This window comes from Schistocerca gregaria, chromosome 8, assembly GCF_023897955.1.
Source record: "Schistocerca gregaria isolate iqSchGreg1 chromosome 8, iqSchGreg1.2, whole genome shotgun sequence".
Classification (NCBI taxonomy): Eukaryota; Metazoa; Arthropoda; class Insecta; order Orthoptera; family Acrididae; genus Schistocerca; species Schistocerca gregaria.
This window is the reverse complement of record NC_064927.1, coordinates 208,147,899-208,165,471: the sequence shown is the minus strand read 5'-3', so window position 1 is coordinate 208,165,471 and position 17,573 is coordinate 208,147,899. Positions and strand designations below refer to the sequence as shown.

Below are 17,573 nucleotides of genomic sequence, written 5' to 3'. Positions count from 1 at the left end.
TAAACATTTTATTATGTGGACAGTGAAATTTTATATTGCTGTCTCAGTGGAACAGCATTTTTGAAATCCGAACTGTGATTTACTAAGTATCCCATTACTGTTGAGATGGCTAACCACTTGAGTACATTACTTTCTCAAAGATTTTTGAAAATGCTGTAAGCAAGAGTACTGGCTGATAATTACTGACACCTGTGGTGTCCCCCTTTTTGTAGAGAGGCCTGACAATGGTATATTTTAACCTGACTGGGAAAATATCTTGAGTTAGTGATGCATTACATATGTGACTCATAACATCAGCTGTAATTGCTCCACATTGTTTTAATATCTTATTAGAGATGTCATCTACTCCAACAGAACATTTATTTTTCAAAGATTTAATAATTTTACTTATTTCACAGGAGGTTGTTAGGTGAAACTTAACCTGATTATTTTTTTTTCAGAACAGACTCTTCCATGTACTGCCTGGCTTTTTCTTCTGAACTGTCCTCACCAATTTTTTCTCCTACACTTAAGAAATGGTTGTTAAATACGTTAGCTACTTGTGTACTGTTGGTTAGGATGGTCTCATTCTCTTTAATAGTAATACTATCTATCCCAGTGCTTACTTTTCCAGTACCCCTTCTAACAGCATTCCATATTGATTTGATTTTATTGCCAGAGTTGTTAATTTCTTCTCTAACATACATATTTCTTGATTTCCTTACAACTTTTATCATCATGTTACAATAATTTTTATAGTGTAACTTCTGGATCTTTACTAGTTCTTGCTACCTCATACAGTTTTCTTTTCCTTTCTGAAGACACTTTAACACCTGTAGTAATCCAAGGTTTCTTGGAAAAGTGTGTGGTGTTACACTTAGTAATTTTCCTTTGGGAAACAATGTTCAAAAAGGGATATAAACTCATCAAGAAATATGTTGCATTTATCATTATATACATCTCCCCATTAACCCTTCTCTATCTTTCTCTGAAGTGCTCTATAGATACAGGATTGAGTGACCTCACACTTTTACTTAACAGTTTCCGAACTGTACACACTGTTAGGTTTTGTAAGTTAATCAGTTGTGCATCATGGACTGACAATCCGTTTACCACAGGGAAAGGATGTGTTTGTCTTACATCCTCTTTCTGTACAAATACATTATCTATTAGTGTGCTATTGTCTTGAGCAATATGTGTAGGGACATTGATCACTAATTTTAAGTTCTATGTAGTTAATAACACTTCTAGTTCACTTTTCCTATCAGAATTACTTAGAAAGTTTACATTGAAATCACCACAGATTAATAACTTCTTCTTTTTGTCTGACAGACAGCATAATAGGGAGTCAAACTTTTTTATGAACAGCTCCCAGTCTCCTAAAGGGGACCTGCACACTGTTGCTAGTATCAATACTACATTAGCTAGCTGAAGTTCACATGCTCGAACGTCAAAGTGCTGATCAACACAAAATTTGCTCAGTTCTACAGTTTTGCATTTATACCCTTGTTTTATGAAAATGGCAACTCCTTTATCCATCCTAGATCTACAAATGTAAGATGCTAAATTATGACCACTTATACTGACACTTCCATGCCCACAGTTACATTGTGTTCAGACAGACAGAGTATATTGATCTCATTCTTATTTTTGAGATCCTCTAAACACACTGATAGCTCATCTACTTTATTTTTTATTCCCCTGATATTCTGATGAAGTAAGCTGATATTACTGTTAGCTTTACCCCTATTTACTGTACGTGAAGTTTCTTATATTCTATTTATCTTGATTGTCATCTGTCTGGACTTTGGCTTATACCTTAAAAAAAAAAAAAAAAAAAAAAAAAAAAAAAAAAAAAAAAAAAAAAAAACACCTGTCTGCCTGGACCCACCTCCAAATCTGATGATAAACTTCAGTTCACCAAGGCCTGCTACTTGTGTCCAGATAACTACACAGTCAGACTCAGTTTTCACTTTGATAGGCACGAGATTTTTGTTGACAAAAATGAACATTTCCCTTCCTGTGGCACCTAATATGTCTTTTTTATATATATTCCATGCCTTGCTAAATATATCGGAGCTTTCTATATTGGGTTTCATCCAGCTCTTGGTTCTGAAAATAATTTGAGTGTGACAACTTTCCTGGAAGGCAGTAAGTTCAGAAACTCTATTACGAGTACTTTGACAATTTACTGTTAAAATTTAGACAGTTGAAGTGTGTCTACTTTGTGTGCGATCTGATTTTGATCTCTGTGTATTGACTGTCAAGTGTTCATCAGAGGCCTTCAAACTACCGCCTAGCCAAAAAGACGCCAAGTACTTTGCCGTCAGAGTTCATCATTCCATGATAATAACAAACATTCTAATAAGTAGGATAGCCTTTTAGTTGTGCTTACAGTTCAGCAGATAAATGTTGCTGTCTAGAGGATGTTCCCTAATTTAGAATTCTGCAGCAGATATAGTAGATGCTCATGTCTTAATAAGGATGTAATGTGCAACAGATATGCACATTACATCCTTATTAAGACAAAAGGATCTACTACACAGTAAATCATATCAACTGAACATTTGATAGAAATGTATGTTCAAGATACAGGTACTTGTCAGATGTTGTTGATATGCGTGCTCACTCAGACTGGATGGCAGCAGCTGTATTTTATCATGAGAGAGAGAGAGAGAGAGAGAGAGAGGGAGAGGGAGAGAGAGAGAGATGGAACATTCGTCAAGCCGTCTCCATACATTGAGTACAGGAAACTTCAACAAGGAGCAGCACATTGAATATATGCTAAAAGACTGTAGAGTAACTTTCCCCTCATTGAACGTGCAACTGCTTTTCATATAGCACCAGCTTTTCAGTGCAATTTCACTTGGAGAATACTTTTTAAATTTAAAATGCACAGGAGTCTTAATTATAATTATATTTCCTATGATATGGAAATGGTGGATGATAACGTCATTGATAGTATTTGAAGTTACAAGTATTTTTAAGCCAATTACAGGACTTGGTAATATCGCCTCTGATTTAGACTCTCTGGGACAGTTTTTCGTAATGAAAATAAGGTTGTGGTTATGGTTGGAGTCGTCAAGAGTTGGGATCACAACTTCACCTAGTAGTTGAGAATGACATCAGGCACCCTACTGAAAATTCTCATCAGGCTAATATAAAAATTGTGTCCCTTTTTTCATTTGCATGATTGACAGAATCCTTCGTAGTATTGATTTGCTTGACCATCACATTAGTCAGATACATTCTTAGTGATGCACCTGATGGGATCCTTGTTTGCATGATTGAGATTATGGTCCCACCAGAAGACACAGCTTAGTGTACATCTGAATGTTATCTGTAAGAGGTAAGTTGCCTCACCAATTTCCCAAAGTGTTCAGAATACTGTCTATCCAATCCATTTCATTTGTAATATTTTCACTAGGCCTTTTTAATGCTAATGTTTCTGGAAGCGAGAACTGCCAGTTAAGTATAAACAAAGTATCAGCAATTAGTGATGTACAGCCAGCTGCTGGAAGCTGTGGGATGGAGTCTCCAGTACCAAGGCAAGTATGGAGTCAAGACTGCTTTCTTAACAGAAAGAAATAATTTTCAGTTGCCATTCATATAGCACTCCAGTGATGGCAACTCAGGTTCTGGTTATAGTTGATGATGAATGACGTATGCTGAGGCATTAGAATGTTAAGGCAGCACAGTGGTGGCTGGCAGTGGGCAGTGTCCTTGTAGATGCGTCAACTCAACAGTGCAGCAGTGTTAAATGAGTGATCTGGTGAGCACCATTTATGGCCTAGTGCGTCTGGCAGAAATGTGCAGGCATCCTGAGTTGAACCTGAGACCCTCAGAGTCTAGTTGGAATGTCAGGCAATGGCACCCACTGGGCGGCTTCGTCTCGACTGACCCAGTTCCAAGCCCAGAACCATCTGGGCCAATTGATATCTCATAGCTCAGTGGTTTTGCATCCACAGTCGGTCACACTGCTCAGTGGAACTGTTGTAGCTTCACCGCACATTTGACTGTCAACTGACATGCGTATCTGTTGCACATTACATCCTTATTAAGACATAAGCATCTACTATATCTGCTGCAGAATTCTAAATTAGGGAACATCCTCTAGACAGCAACATTTATCTGCTGAACTGTAAGCACAACTAAAAGGCTATCCTACTTATTAGAATGTTTGTTGTTATCATGGAATGATGAACTCTGACGGCAAAGTACTTGGCATCTTTTTGGCTAGGCGGTAGTTTGAAGGCCTCTGATGAACACTTGACAGTCAATACACAGAGATCAAAATCAGATCGCACACAAAGTAGACACACTTCAACTGTCTAAATTTTAACAGTAAATTGTCAAAGTACTCGTAATAGAGTTTCTGAACTTACTGCCTTCCAGGAAAGTTGTCACACTCAAATTATTTTCAGAACCAAGAGCTGGATGAAACCCAATATAGAAAGCTCCGATATATTTAGCAAGGCATGGAATAAATATAAAAAAGACATATTAGGTGCCACAGGAAGGGAAATGTTCATTTTTGTCAACAAAAATCTCGTGCCTATCAAAGTGAAAACTGAGTCTGACTGTGTAGTTATCTGGACACAAGTAGCAGGCCTTGGTGAACTGAAGTTTATCATCAGATGTTTTTACCAACCGCCTGATTCCACTCTAACACTTGCAGAAACATCCAAGTCACACAATATTGGTTGGAGGTGACTAATCTGCAAACACATTCTTTTCTTGACATTCACTTTTCCTGGTTTCACCAACACTCAACCGATTTATCACCTTTCAACCTAACCTTGGCCTGGGACAGTCTGTAGACACAATCTTTTCTTGACATTCACTTTTGCTGGCTTCACCAACGCTCAACCTAGTTATCACCTTTCAGCCTAACCTTGGCCTGGGACTATGCTACAGACCAGTCTGTCACAAGAACTAACATTTCGGGAAACGGGGGGGGATTCAAAGTCATACACTGGACCTCTTTCGTAACTGTTGTGATCTTCAGTTTGAAAACTGGTTTGAAGGAATTAGCCACCATTCAGTGTAGGTGCACGTGTCTGATGGATGGGAGGGGTGAATGGCTTTAATTTCCTCTTGCTGTCAGTCATTTCTTCTACTTCAGTCTCTACACCAACTCCCGGGCATAAGCCTGTTCCAAAGATTTCCATGTCAATCTCCACTGGGCAGTTTGTATTCAATTTTCACCTGCATGTCATTGGATGAAATTTCCCCATCCTGTCAAGAGGACTGACACTGCTCTTTGACTCCCTCAAATACACTGTATCAGTGTTTTGGTCTGTTTAAAGTTGTTCCACGCCAAATGTTCTGCACAATGCCACTTCAGTCTCTCTGTCTGTTCAATGTCATAGACCCCAATTCTTTTCCTTACCTCTTTGTCTGAATCCTATCTCTCAGACTCACTCCAAGTGTTGAGTTAGATGCAGGATCAAGAAAGAACATATTAGGAAAAGAACGGGCCTCTACAGCGTTGTCCAGCAGACAGTGGGACTAAAGTGGTTTAAACCAAAACACTGATGCAGTACCTGAACAGAATGACCATGTTGGCTTATGTTAAGTGGCAAGCTGATCATCCACACTGTTGCCCCTGCAACTAGGCAACTATCCATCTTTAATAACCATATGTCAGTGTGGCATCTTTAGAGATATCAATCTAATGTGACAGGAACGTACAAGATATGCAGACTGCCCCAGCATGGCATGGTGCACAGTTAGTCGGGAGAGGAAGGGGGTGTTTTGATAACAGACATCTCAAATTAAGTGTTCTGTTTTATTACTATTACAGCTTTCCTAAAGATGTCCATGCATCTGACTGGCACATCTAAATAGCCTATTTTGAATGCACGCCTTCCTCCAACAGAAGAACACTTGAGCACGTATAAAAAGATATTATGACATTAGATCTGGCAGATGTGGTGCACTTAAGACCAGACTAAATATACAGCACTACCTATTTTTTGTAACACAGAAACTTGCAGATCTCTAATGACACTTCAAAAGTAGGTAACTTCACAGATAGCTCTTAATTTATATTATTAGACAGAATGAAACACTGGTACTCACTACATGAACATGCAGTGCTTGCTAGGTAGTGGTTATGGATTTCACACCAAGAACTTTTATTTCATCTCATTTCATGACAAGACCAAGAGCTTAATAAATGTCGACAGTAGGTCTTGTTATGCCTCAAATTAAAGTTTAACTTTAGAAACTAGGCTTACAGTTACATTTAACTGAAGTAAAACATTTTTAAAAAAATTAAATTATCCACTTCAATGAGATAGCTAGTGCACTGCTCTCCAGCTACGAACATGGCAGGGAATTGAGTGATATTACTCCATACTCAGCAGAAATCTTTAGCGACCTCAGAAACTAATTAGGTTCCTCGGTTTTATTTCTCTCTCAACCACAAAATTAATCTAATTTTACGAATATTTTCATGATTAAAAGACTGAACTGCAACAAAGCAAATCCAAAGTGTTCTGCAGCTTATCGAGTGCAAAATTCCTCAATTCTCTATTAGACCATTCTTGGCATCCATACATGTCCAAGAATACCGCAACACGTTCCCTGCATTGTCAAGAGACCAAACACTTGCACAGACCGAGTGTGCGGGAAATAAGTTGCAGATTGCATTTTGATTTTACGGTCTGTGTACCTACTACAATATAGCACTGCTCCTGTGAGGGAGTCATTATTTCCAATATTTAAAGTGGATAAGTTCTACGAAAAGTTCCATTGTGATTTCAACATAAATAGCTACGAACCTTTGGCCTTGAATTTGTTGTCTTTATCTTCAGTCATTGATATCACAAGATTAATAACGATAAGCGTTCAGTCAGTTGCTTCTTCTTCATTTCTTATATTTATGTAGTTCATTACAGACTGTATTTGCATTACAGACTATGTAAGTCTTAGAAACTTGTAAATTTAGTCATCACTTGTCACCGAGGCTTACAAACACTAACCTATTTTGCTTGTTTCAACAATAGTTAGAGATATCTAAATCACATTTGAACTTAGCACAGACTACAGACAATACTCCGCACGATGCATTGCACGGTTCCCTTTGGAGCCCGATAGTGGATTGTTCGTTGTAGTACTGTAGTTCCCCACGGAGTTTTGCTAGCGCTGTGATGTGTGTGATGTTGATTGTGTTAAAAGGGAGTGTAGCAGAAATAGCTGTCAATTATGTTTTTTGCTGCAAGTTCGAGGCATGTTTAAAGTGAAAATGGGCTATGGTTGTCGTGATGGAGTAAAAATGAAATACGATCTAACATGAAATTCCATAAGCAACAGAAGAGCTATAATGGCATTTAAATAGTACCAAGCTGATTATTTCTTGTCATGTGCCCCTGGAGAACCGTAGCTTAGTTCAAAACTAATGGTCAAGGACCATAACCACATCTATCAACCTGTCCTCACAGAGTCACCAACTGGACCATCTTGTCAGTCCACTGACGAGGTTAAAAAAATGCCTCATGTTACAAGGAAATGGGAATCATTTCCAGGGAAAAATCGGTTCTGCTGCGATGGACGAATAATGATGGCACCACAGACTGGCGTCTTTTACATTACTCTCATCCTTATAGTGGGAACTAGCGCACTGTTTTTTGCATTCGAGTAAGTAAAAACTTTTATGACACAGGATACCTCATCACAAGGGAGGCATTTCATGAAATGTTATCTTTTTCAGCTGCCCGTACCTAGCAACGAATTTGACGCCAGTAATACCCATCATCGGAGGAATCCTATTTATTTTTGTCATGTCAGCTTTACTCCGCACAAGCTTCAGTGATCCTGGTGTAATACCAAGGGCCACACCCGACGAAGCAGCCTACACAGAAAAGCAAATAGGTGTGTGCATTTCTTTCAGTCGTAGTCCATAGACTGTTGTCATGTCACTCAGTTCTTCAGACGCTAATTAGCAGTAGTTGTTTTGTTTGGCCGAGGTAAAATCAGTTATGTACGAAACTCTTTTTGCTCTTTTTGTATACTTCTGGTTAACAATCAACATTTGTGGGATATAGTTCGGTTCCACATGCATGTGGGACATTTAGTCTGGTCCATGAGGGAAGTTTACTGGACAGTTTTTAAAGAAATATGTTTTAGCTTATAGCTATACTGCAGTCCATTGTAAGTTTGTCATTTGTACAGAGAAACAGGATTATAAATAGTGTATGTTTCAAGTTCCTCAATGTCTTCCACCTTAATTTATAAAATTAACTCTGTCGACACCAAAGTATCGGAAAATGCTGAACAGGTTGTGTAATCTTTCATTTGTTACATTTTTCCATCTGAATTGTGGGTCTGAGAATTCATTATGATACCCTTAAGCCCATAACTTTATCTTTTTCATGAACTAAAATAATAGATCCAAGCCTAATACATATGTTTCATTTTATTAGAGATTTGGCCTTCAAATTTGTTTTTATGAGTCATTTTGTTAAGTTGAATTTTTGAATACGGAAGCTTAAGATTTTTTTTACAGCTGGCTTACATTAAACACTTACCTGGATGGAATATGAATTTCACAGACATTTTAACAAGCAGAATTGGACGTCTTTAAACTATCATTCAAAATATCAGACAGCAAAATTCCATCAGTATGGGATTGGGTCAACGGGACATTCTGATACCGAATATTGACTTTGTCCTGGAATGAAATGATGAAATGCTATGTGACAACATATGTGCATGAAGCGAAAGAGAAGAGAACAGAACACCAATAATATTTCTTCTCCATCTATATTAGATTTTGAAATGCAGATTGTGGTGAGAGAATGATCTATGACATAGTCCAAAGTCTAGGTTTGGCCAAAAGGTGATTGACTAAGATTTGAAGGCAGTGGATATGAATGTAAACTCTTAGACATGATGACATACTGATCTGTAGCCAGAGTTCTAGGTTAGATTAAAAGGTGGCAGTTTGATTGTGAGTTGGCAAAACAGTATCTGAACACTTCGGTTAATCTATAGAACCACCACCAGAGGTGTATTAATATGTTTACATGGGTCAAGTGAGGATTATGATGCCACACACCAGCTATGACCCATGACTTAACATTGTTAACAGATTAAAACACAGACTCAGCCCATACCTTTGTTGAATGATGCTTTTATTGGCTAAACCCTCAAGACTGTACTTGTAACCCACTTTTACAGCTTTATATACTTGTGCATTCAACATTCCTCAGAAATTTTACAACATGATTTGATGGATTAACACTCCTGATGGATAGATGGTTTTGCCACAGCATGAGGTCATATCTTGAATGCATTTTCCACTCTGTGCTGAGGTATACATTGTTGTGAAACTTTCACAGATCAAACAGCTCCCAAAATCTAGCTACAATATTTCCCTGCTTTGCCCTTTCTGTCCGGAGTAAATTTTATGATTATTGTGGATTGTGGGAAGTAAATACAGGCAGGCAGTATTTGAGCTATTATGAGAGGCAGTGGACCAGCCTGGGGAATCTGTCTAGCTAAGAGCATCATCCATAAAAGGCAAGGATCCACGTTTGAGTCTATCTACATTTACAGCCATACTCTGCAAATTACTGTGAAGTGCACAGCTGAGGATATTTATCTTTCATCATATGTTATGTTTTCTCCACATTCCATTTGCATAAAGAATACGCAAAGACTGCCGGCTTAAATTTCTGTGTGTGTGCTGTGCTCAGTGTGATGATTTCTTCATCGACCCTACGGCAGTGATATGTAGGAAGTTCTCGTCTAATCCTAAATTTCTCTCTTAGTATTGGTCCTTGGAACTAGGCCATGTAAATAGGGCTTCACATAGAAGTTGCCATCCATCTTCAGACATCTGTCATTTCAGTTTTTTCAGCATTTCTGTGATGATGCCCTCCCGTAGGTCAAACAAACCTGTATCCATTCTTGCTGTCATTTTCTGTATGCACCCAGTACCTTCTGTTAGTCCTTTTGATATGTGTCCCTTACACGTACATAATTTTATAATTTTCTAAGACACATCACTCAAGTGTTTAGTAAGCCATCTCCTTTGTAGACTGACTGCAGTTTTCAAGTATCTTGTCAGTGAATGAATGTATAGTAACAATCCATTTCATATCCCTATGATACGACTGCAGTTGTGACATGTAGGTATTACAGTCATAGGACACTACATTTCTGCATTTTGTAAAGTGCACACTTTTACATTTTTCAACATTTATTGCCGACTAACAAATTTTTACTGCCTTGGAATCTTATCAACATTTTACTCAATATTTGTGCAAATTTTACAAACACTAATCTACTTCATTATAGATAACTGTACCATCTGAAAAAGATCTGGGTTAATAGAGGGGTAACACATCTGCAAACTCTGTAAAGAAACTGTTAAAAATTCCATGAGGCCTTGGGGATATTTCAGTTGCTTCTCATGACAATATTATTGTCATATAAAAAGTAGAAGAGAGTGCAAATCTTAAAGAAAGGTCAACAGTGAAATACAATATGTGGCACCAAAAGAACATTCGTTACAAGCTCCAACATACAGCCAGAACAGAACTGAACTACTGGACAGTGTATGCAGCTATCTATGCAATCATCAAATATTCAAGAATGCTCAAAAGTTACAAACATAAAATATATTGAGAACCTTCCGTAAATGATAAATACGAACATGACAAATAATTGGATATTTGACTGTTTTCTGGAAACCATCTGAAATTGTTAATCACATTATTTTATGCTCATAACATGCTTTTCTTTTCTATGTGAATTTCAGAATAAAAAGGAAATGAAATTCAAATAATTTGGAAGTTTGCTAAAATGTTCCATTTGAGTCGTGATGCCTGTGACTTAACCGATTAGCATGCTTCTCCTGCTGTCATAAAGCTCGATCACAGTACTATCTTGTTTTGGAATTTACATTTCGGAAATGGGTTACAGACGGTGTGTAGTATCACATCGTACTAATATAGCTATAAAAACTCCTGAAAAGTTGTTTTTGAGTGTTCGAAAGAATGAGAAGATGCATAAAATTTGGATATAACGTGTTCGTAGAGATCCATATGAGATAGTGGCCACTGCATGCACTGATTTCTACAAGGATCATTTGATGTAAATAAACACTCTACATGAAGGCATTGTCACTTGTTGCGTATCAGGTGGCATGCTGTATTTCTGATGTAGTGTTCGCAAGATTGATCCTGTTTTGGAACTTCCCCCCCCCCCCCCCCCCCCCTTCCCGTTCTCTTCACCAATACTACTGTCTTCTTAAGTTTATATTATTTTTGATACAGTTATGTAAGAGCTTAAAATTCTATATCATATTACATTTTAATATTGTTTTCATTTATTAGCTTCGTTTCTGCTCAATTTGAGATGAATTACAAAGGTGGTGTTAGGAAACTGGATATTATGCCTTGATGTAGCTTTTTTCCGGAAGAATCCGAGAAACCATTTAATAATTTCTGGCCCTATTATGCTTTCCAAAAAAGACATTGCAAACAGTAATTTTTCGCTTCAACTGTCTCCATTGAACTTGTCATAAAGCTGTAAGATTTTGACAATGAGAAAAATTGAACATTGCTTGGAACCCATGAGGAAATGTAATAAGACCATGACATTATAATAAAATGAAAGTTGGTCTCACTTTTAAGTAAGTACTTAAAAGCACTTTGAAATTTAACTGTTTGAGCAGCAGTTATGTATTCAGTAGAACAACAGATATTTTGAAGGTTCTGGTGCATCAACTGCATATTTGCAGACGTAATTTACTTTGGTTTAAATTAATGGCCTGGAAGAGCAGAAAAAATACAGCGTATAATCTGTTGAATGTAAACACGATGATGCTGTGCAGTTCCCCCCAAGTCATATTACGCTGTTCAAAAATTGAGGAAAGAGATACCTGGAAAATAGCACTAGTTTTTGCAACAACCACAACAATTAACAGTTAGCATTATCCTCTGAATGAAAGAGTTTCTACTGTGTTTCATTGTGCAGGCTTTCACATGTTGTCCTGGAAAACCTTTTTAGCATGGTCCTAGCAATTCACCCATTACACATTCCCTCAGTTTTAAGACAGTTGTTTGACTTATTGCTGTGTCACAGTACTTCCTTCCTCATTGTCATGAGTGCAGTTTTCACATTTTTCATTTAGGAAATATAAAAATCTGGGTTGTCTTTTAAGAGCAGAGAGACTGTAAATGCACCAACTTTCTAAAGGTTTCCACAATCAGACTTCATAAAATTCCTTTCCATTGTTATTTAAAAATTGTAAATTCATTTTCCAACACTAAATAACTAGACCGATTGCAGAAGTAGTACAGAAAAACACTAATAACTTTTTGCCAAGACTCATACAATACACATATAGCTTTGTCTTACTTCTAGACTATGATGTCATCAGAGCTTGAGCTGGTAACAATGTTTTCAGTAATGTGACCAAGTCTTGAAATTTAATGAGTGTTAAGATTTAATTACATAAAAATAAGATACTTTGTGGGAATATTGGCTGAAAATGCTCTTTGACTCTTATAATAATTCATAACAACCATCATTCAAAGCATATTTTTAACACAAGAAAATAGTGTGTTGTGGCTGATCGGTTTTGAATTGACGGCCCACAGCATGCCAGCAATGTAAACTGCTATGCTGTACTTCATGCAGACCTGCTCATGCATTGCTTCTTCTCCTGGAGAAACAGTGATTCACTGTTTCAGGAGTTCTCATTTTAACTGACAACACTATACTGGATCTGCAAGTTCTCAGTGCAGTGCGGCAAATCCTCAAATCCTGGTCATTTTGTCATATCGTTTTCACTATGATGAGCATCAAAGGTCGCTCCTCCCACTAAAGCTGTGTGATAGTCGAGCGTGTCTTCAATTTATGTGAACGAGAAACTCCATCATTGCTCTTCGTGTCTCAGAACTGTAGTAGGGCTGCATACAGAGTATATGGGCAACATCTTTTGTCTTCTTGATGAAAGGTCAAAATCCTCAGCTTCGTATGTGATGTCCAATAAGCCATGGAGGATGTGATATGGCTCAGAGTAGCACTGTAATACCTTTCCTGGCAGTAACACTTTCCACATGGTGTAAAAATTCATAAGTCTCCCAGCCTGCATGTTACTGGCTGGAACTTCACATTATAATGCTCTCGGTTTTTCTACTGGTAATCCAGGGTCCTTATGCAAGCCAGTTTTTTTTCTTTGGTCTTGGTCATCCTGAGGCTCATGTGGTCAAAACAGAGACAGTGTCATGTTGACATTGTACCTGTGGAGCAAAAAGAAAATGGTGTGAAACCTTTAGTGTCTTGTTCTCTTTGCTGTATGTGGATATCATGACATGCAAGGTTGTACCCCAATCTCTCTGTTCGACATCAGAAAACATCAAAATCAAATTGCCAGTGTCTTAAGTTCTGTGAGCTGTTCGTTTGTGGGTGGTGGGCATTTGTCATCCTGTGGATGAAGTTGCTATGTGAAATTCCCTCTGGTACTAGTCTCGACCGGAAAACTTTCCCATGATCAGAGATCACTATACAGTATGCTCTATACTTGAAAATGATGCGTTCAACAAATAACACTGCAGTGTTCTGAGCGTCGGCAGTCGGCATAGTGTTGGTGACCGCGCAGCGGGTGAAAAACTTAGTACAGACTATTAGCCATCAATTTCTGTTTGTAAGCTTCAGGAACCTCTTAAAGAGGTTTATTCCAATTTGGTGGAACTGTGATGCTGCAGGCAGAATTGGTGCCAGGTGCTTCAGAGATAACTACAACATGTTCTTCCATTGTTGACATTCTGAACAAATCAGTAGAGACCTGGCCTGCAATATCTGCATCTCATTTGGTCTAGAGTCTTCATGAATCCCAAGTGACCAGATCATCGGAAAGGTTTGGGATAGCTGGGGTTATGAGCGTCATCGTATTGTAGCTTCTCGTGTACTATGTTCTGTGTATTAATTGGAGTTTTCCTTTGATTGGTTCCTCATTGTTCAAAGTTTCTGTGGTTTTCAACAATGGTGGATCTGGTACCTGGTGCTGGGTCAGACAGTGGGTTGGCGTTCGATGCCAGTGGCATAAAGCTGAGTTGCTGGAGTCTGTTCTTCCTGTAGTGTTCTGGTGGAATTGATGATAAAGATTGATACGCCTCATCTTCAACACATTTTATTACATCCTGACTTACAGGGTCGACATTCGTGGCTGCTATTTCTCGATGATGTGACACAATAGTTCTGGCTGCTACGAAGTTCTGTATCTCTTCTCTTACAACCTGGCTTACGATACAGCCGAGGTCATGGTAATGTTTCACAGCTGCCATAGGGATGATCCCCCGCCTGTGGGTTAGAATAGACCCGAGGTATAATAGGCCCGAGGTATTCCTGCCTTTTATAAGAAGCGACTAAAAAGAGTCTCCCATTTTTCGGCCTTTGTGATGGTCCCCTGTAGGGTTTGACCTCTGTTTCTCAAAATTTTCTCGAAGAGCAAGTCAATTGGGGAAGAGCACCTTACATAGTTCATCGTGTCCATTGTACATTGAGGTCTGTAGCTCGTTTTCTCGTCGTGGCATTGCAGTTCCGCTCATCCTCCATCTCTTGAGCGAGGACACCTTCCTTTGTGCGTTTTCCTTCACCCACTATGCAGTGTCATTTTCTGCACCGACGAGGACCGTGGAATTCTTTGCAACTTGTATCCAGCATGGTAGCAAGTCCATTGTGGTGGGACTGCCATGTACCCTCTTGGTTGTAGCCCCCTGACTTCACTGGGATGGCTCTGCTGATGCCCGCACCATTAACTCCCCACGTATGCCAAGGAGTAGATGCCCATCACCGTGGGGCGTCAGGACTCTCAGCAATGGCCATCCTGCCAGGTGGCTTTTGCTGCGGCTGGCTGGTGCCCGTGGGGAGGGCCCCTGGTCAGAGTGGGTGGTGTAAGGGTGGAAGATGTGCGATGAAGCACAACATGTCGTGACTTGCTGATGATCAAACACCAGTAGTCTCTAAGTGTTCCAAGTCTCAGTACAGTGCAAGGAAGTAAGATTCTATATTGGTCCTTTCCCTGGCCACACCAAGGGAGGAATGCCAGGCTAAGGATGGCAGCAAACCTTATTCGCCCCATACCTCATATGTACGAGAGCTGATGGGGACTCGTTTGTCTTGAAGAAGCCTCAGTTTTTTGTAGAGCATTTAGAGGACAAGTTTGGGGAGATGGAGGGCTTGTCCAAAATGTGGTCAGGGTCAGTCTTGATAAAAATGGCATCCTCTGCCCAGTCACAGGCATTACTTGCTCGTGACAAGCTGGGGGATGTTTCCATTACCATCAAGCCTCATAAGAGCTTAAATATGGTGCAAGGTATTATATTCCACAGGGACCTTCTTTTGCAATCTGACAATGAGCTGCGTGCCAACGTAGAGCAACGAGGAGTTCATTTCGTCCGGCACATCCATTGGTGTCCGAGGGATAATTAGTTTTGCCACTGGTGCCTTCATCTTGGCCATCGAGGGTAACATATTACCCGAGAAGGTCGAGGTGATGGTCTACCGCTGTGATGTCAAGCCATATATTCCTCCCCCAATGTGATGCTTTAAGTGCTGGAAGTTTAGCCTTATGTCTTCCCACTGTACTTCCAGCATCACATGTTGAGATTGTGGACGCCTATCCTATCCCAGTACTCCGTGTGCCCTGCCTCCCATCTGTGTCAACTGTGGAAAGCATCATTCCCCTTGCTCACCAGACTGCAGGATTTTACAGTAAGAAATGAAAATCATGGAATACCAGACCCTTGACTGACTGACCTACACTGAGACCAAGAGGAAATTTGAGAGCCTACATCTTGTGGCTATGACCACCTCTTATGCCGCCACTACAAGAACAGTTGCAGCCCCACCAGCTCAACAAGTTCCAGTCAGCTTTCAGAGCTGGAAGACTACACCTGCCCCCTTGATGGTGGGGCGCACTTCCCTCCTTGTTGCTCCCGTCCAACCTACTTTGGGAGCTCTGTCCCCCCAACCTTAGGGGACGACAGTCCCCACTTCTCAGCTGGAAAGTGTAAGTCTCCTCCGGCTCCTCTCGCAAGGAAGGGGTCCCTTTGGTGACTCCCTTCCCAGGTTTCTGCTAGTGGGGAAGATAATGACACCTGTCAGTGGCTGAAGTGCCCAAAAGCAGTTGGTTGGCTGGTTGTAGGGCTTCACACTCATCCTCAGTCCCGGAGACTGAATCAGTGAAGCCCTCCCAGCCAGAGAACCCGTAGATCAATGAGAGAAATTGAGAATGAAGACCCCCAAAACCAAGGGAATGGCGGTGGCACCCAAACCACCGCTGCCTACAAGCTCTGCATCTGAGGATGAGGTGAAGATTGTGGCATCTGCTGAGGATGTAGATCTCACCAGACCTTCAGGAACAATGGATATAGCCTGTTCAGGAAATAAATTGGTAGCAGCAGGTGACCCTGAAGCGTAGACTACCTCATTGAGTCTCACAATCACCTCGTCCCCCACTGGAATTATGGCGGTTTTTTCCACCACTTGTCTGAGCTATGGCAACTGTTAAGCTTTACACCTGCTTTCTGCATTGCCCTCCAGGAAACCTGGTTCCCAGCAATGCGAACCCCTGCCCCTCGTGTCTATAGGGGATATTACAAGAACCATAGCAAATATAATAGAGTGTCAGGTGGAGTTTGCGTTTATGTCCTGTACTCAGTATGTAGTGAACCTGTGCCCCTTCAAACCCCTCTTGAAGCTGTGGCTGTCAGAACATGGACAATACAGGAAATAACTGTCTGCAATGTATACCTTCTTCCAGATGGTGCAATACCCCTGAACATATTGGCTGCACTAATTGATCAACTCCCTAAACCTTCTTATTTGGGAGATTTTAATGCCCATAACTCCGTGTGTGGTAACACCGTGCTTACTGGCCATGGCAGAAATGTCGAAAATTTACTGTCCCAACTCAACCTCTACCTCTTAAATACTGGGGCCGCCACACATTTCAGTGTGACTTGTGGTAGTTACCCTGCCATTGATTTATCAATTTGCAGCCCAGGACTCCTCCCATCTATCCACTGGAGAGTACGTGATGACCTGTGTGGTAGTGACCACTTCCCTATCTTCCTGTCACTCTCCCAGCATCATGCCCACAGACACCTACCCAGACGGGCTTTAAACAAGGCAGACTGGTTAGTCTTCACCTCTGCTGTCACTGTTGAATCTAGCTCAAATGGTGCTATCGATGGTGTGATTGAGCAGGTGTCTACAATGACAATTTCTGCAGCAGAAAATGCGATCTCTCATTTTCTAGGGTGCCCCCAGCAGAAGACAGTCCCTTGGTGGTCACTGGAAGTTGCTGAGGCAATTAAAGTGTGTTGACGAGCTCTACAGTGACGTAAGTGGCACCCTTCCCTAGAGCACCTAATAGTCTTTAAGTGGCTGCATGCCCGTGTTCACCTGCTTATAAAACGACGGAAAGAGGAGTGTTGGGAGAGGTATGTGTCGACCATGTGGTACCATACGTCACCTTCCCAAATCCGGACGAAGATCAGACATCTTTTTGAGTACCAGACCCCAACAGTTGTCCCTGGTGTTAACATCAGTGGTGTGTTATCTACCAA

The 17,573-nt window shown here is 40.2% G+C and overlaps 2 protein-coding genes across 4 annotated transcripts in view; one reads left to right on the top strand and one right to left on the bottom strand.

Annotated features, from left to right (window-relative positions):
- LOC126283940 (transmembrane protein 242) overlaps window positions 1-7,054 on the bottom strand; it is an 84,466-nt gene extending 77,412 nt beyond the window's left edge. The window contains exon 1 of one of the 2 annotated variants that reach the window (XM_049982329.1): window positions 6,768-7,054. In XM_049982329.1, the coding sequence (XP_049838286.1) occupies window positions 6,768-6,804 (37 nt within the window). In that variant the 5' untranslated portion in view covers window positions 6,805-7,054. The remainder of the gene's footprint in view (window positions 1-6,767) is intronic. The other variant, XM_049982330.1, reaches the window with a different exon arrangement.
- A 79-nt stretch (window positions 7,055-7,133) lies between these two features.
- Window positions 7,134-17,573, top strand: part of LOC126283939 (palmitoyltransferase app-like) — a 142,218-nt gene continuing 131,778 nt past the window's right edge. The window contains exons 1-2 of one of the 2 annotated variants that reach the window (XM_049982328.1): window positions 7,134-7,623; window positions 7,697-7,857. In XM_049982328.1, the coding sequence (XP_049838285.1) occupies window positions 7,385-7,623; window positions 7,697-7,857 (400 nt within the window). In that variant the 5' untranslated portion in view covers window positions 7,134-7,384. The remainder of the gene's footprint in view (window positions 7,624-7,696; window positions 7,858-17,573) is intronic. The other variant, XM_049982327.1, reaches the window with a different exon arrangement.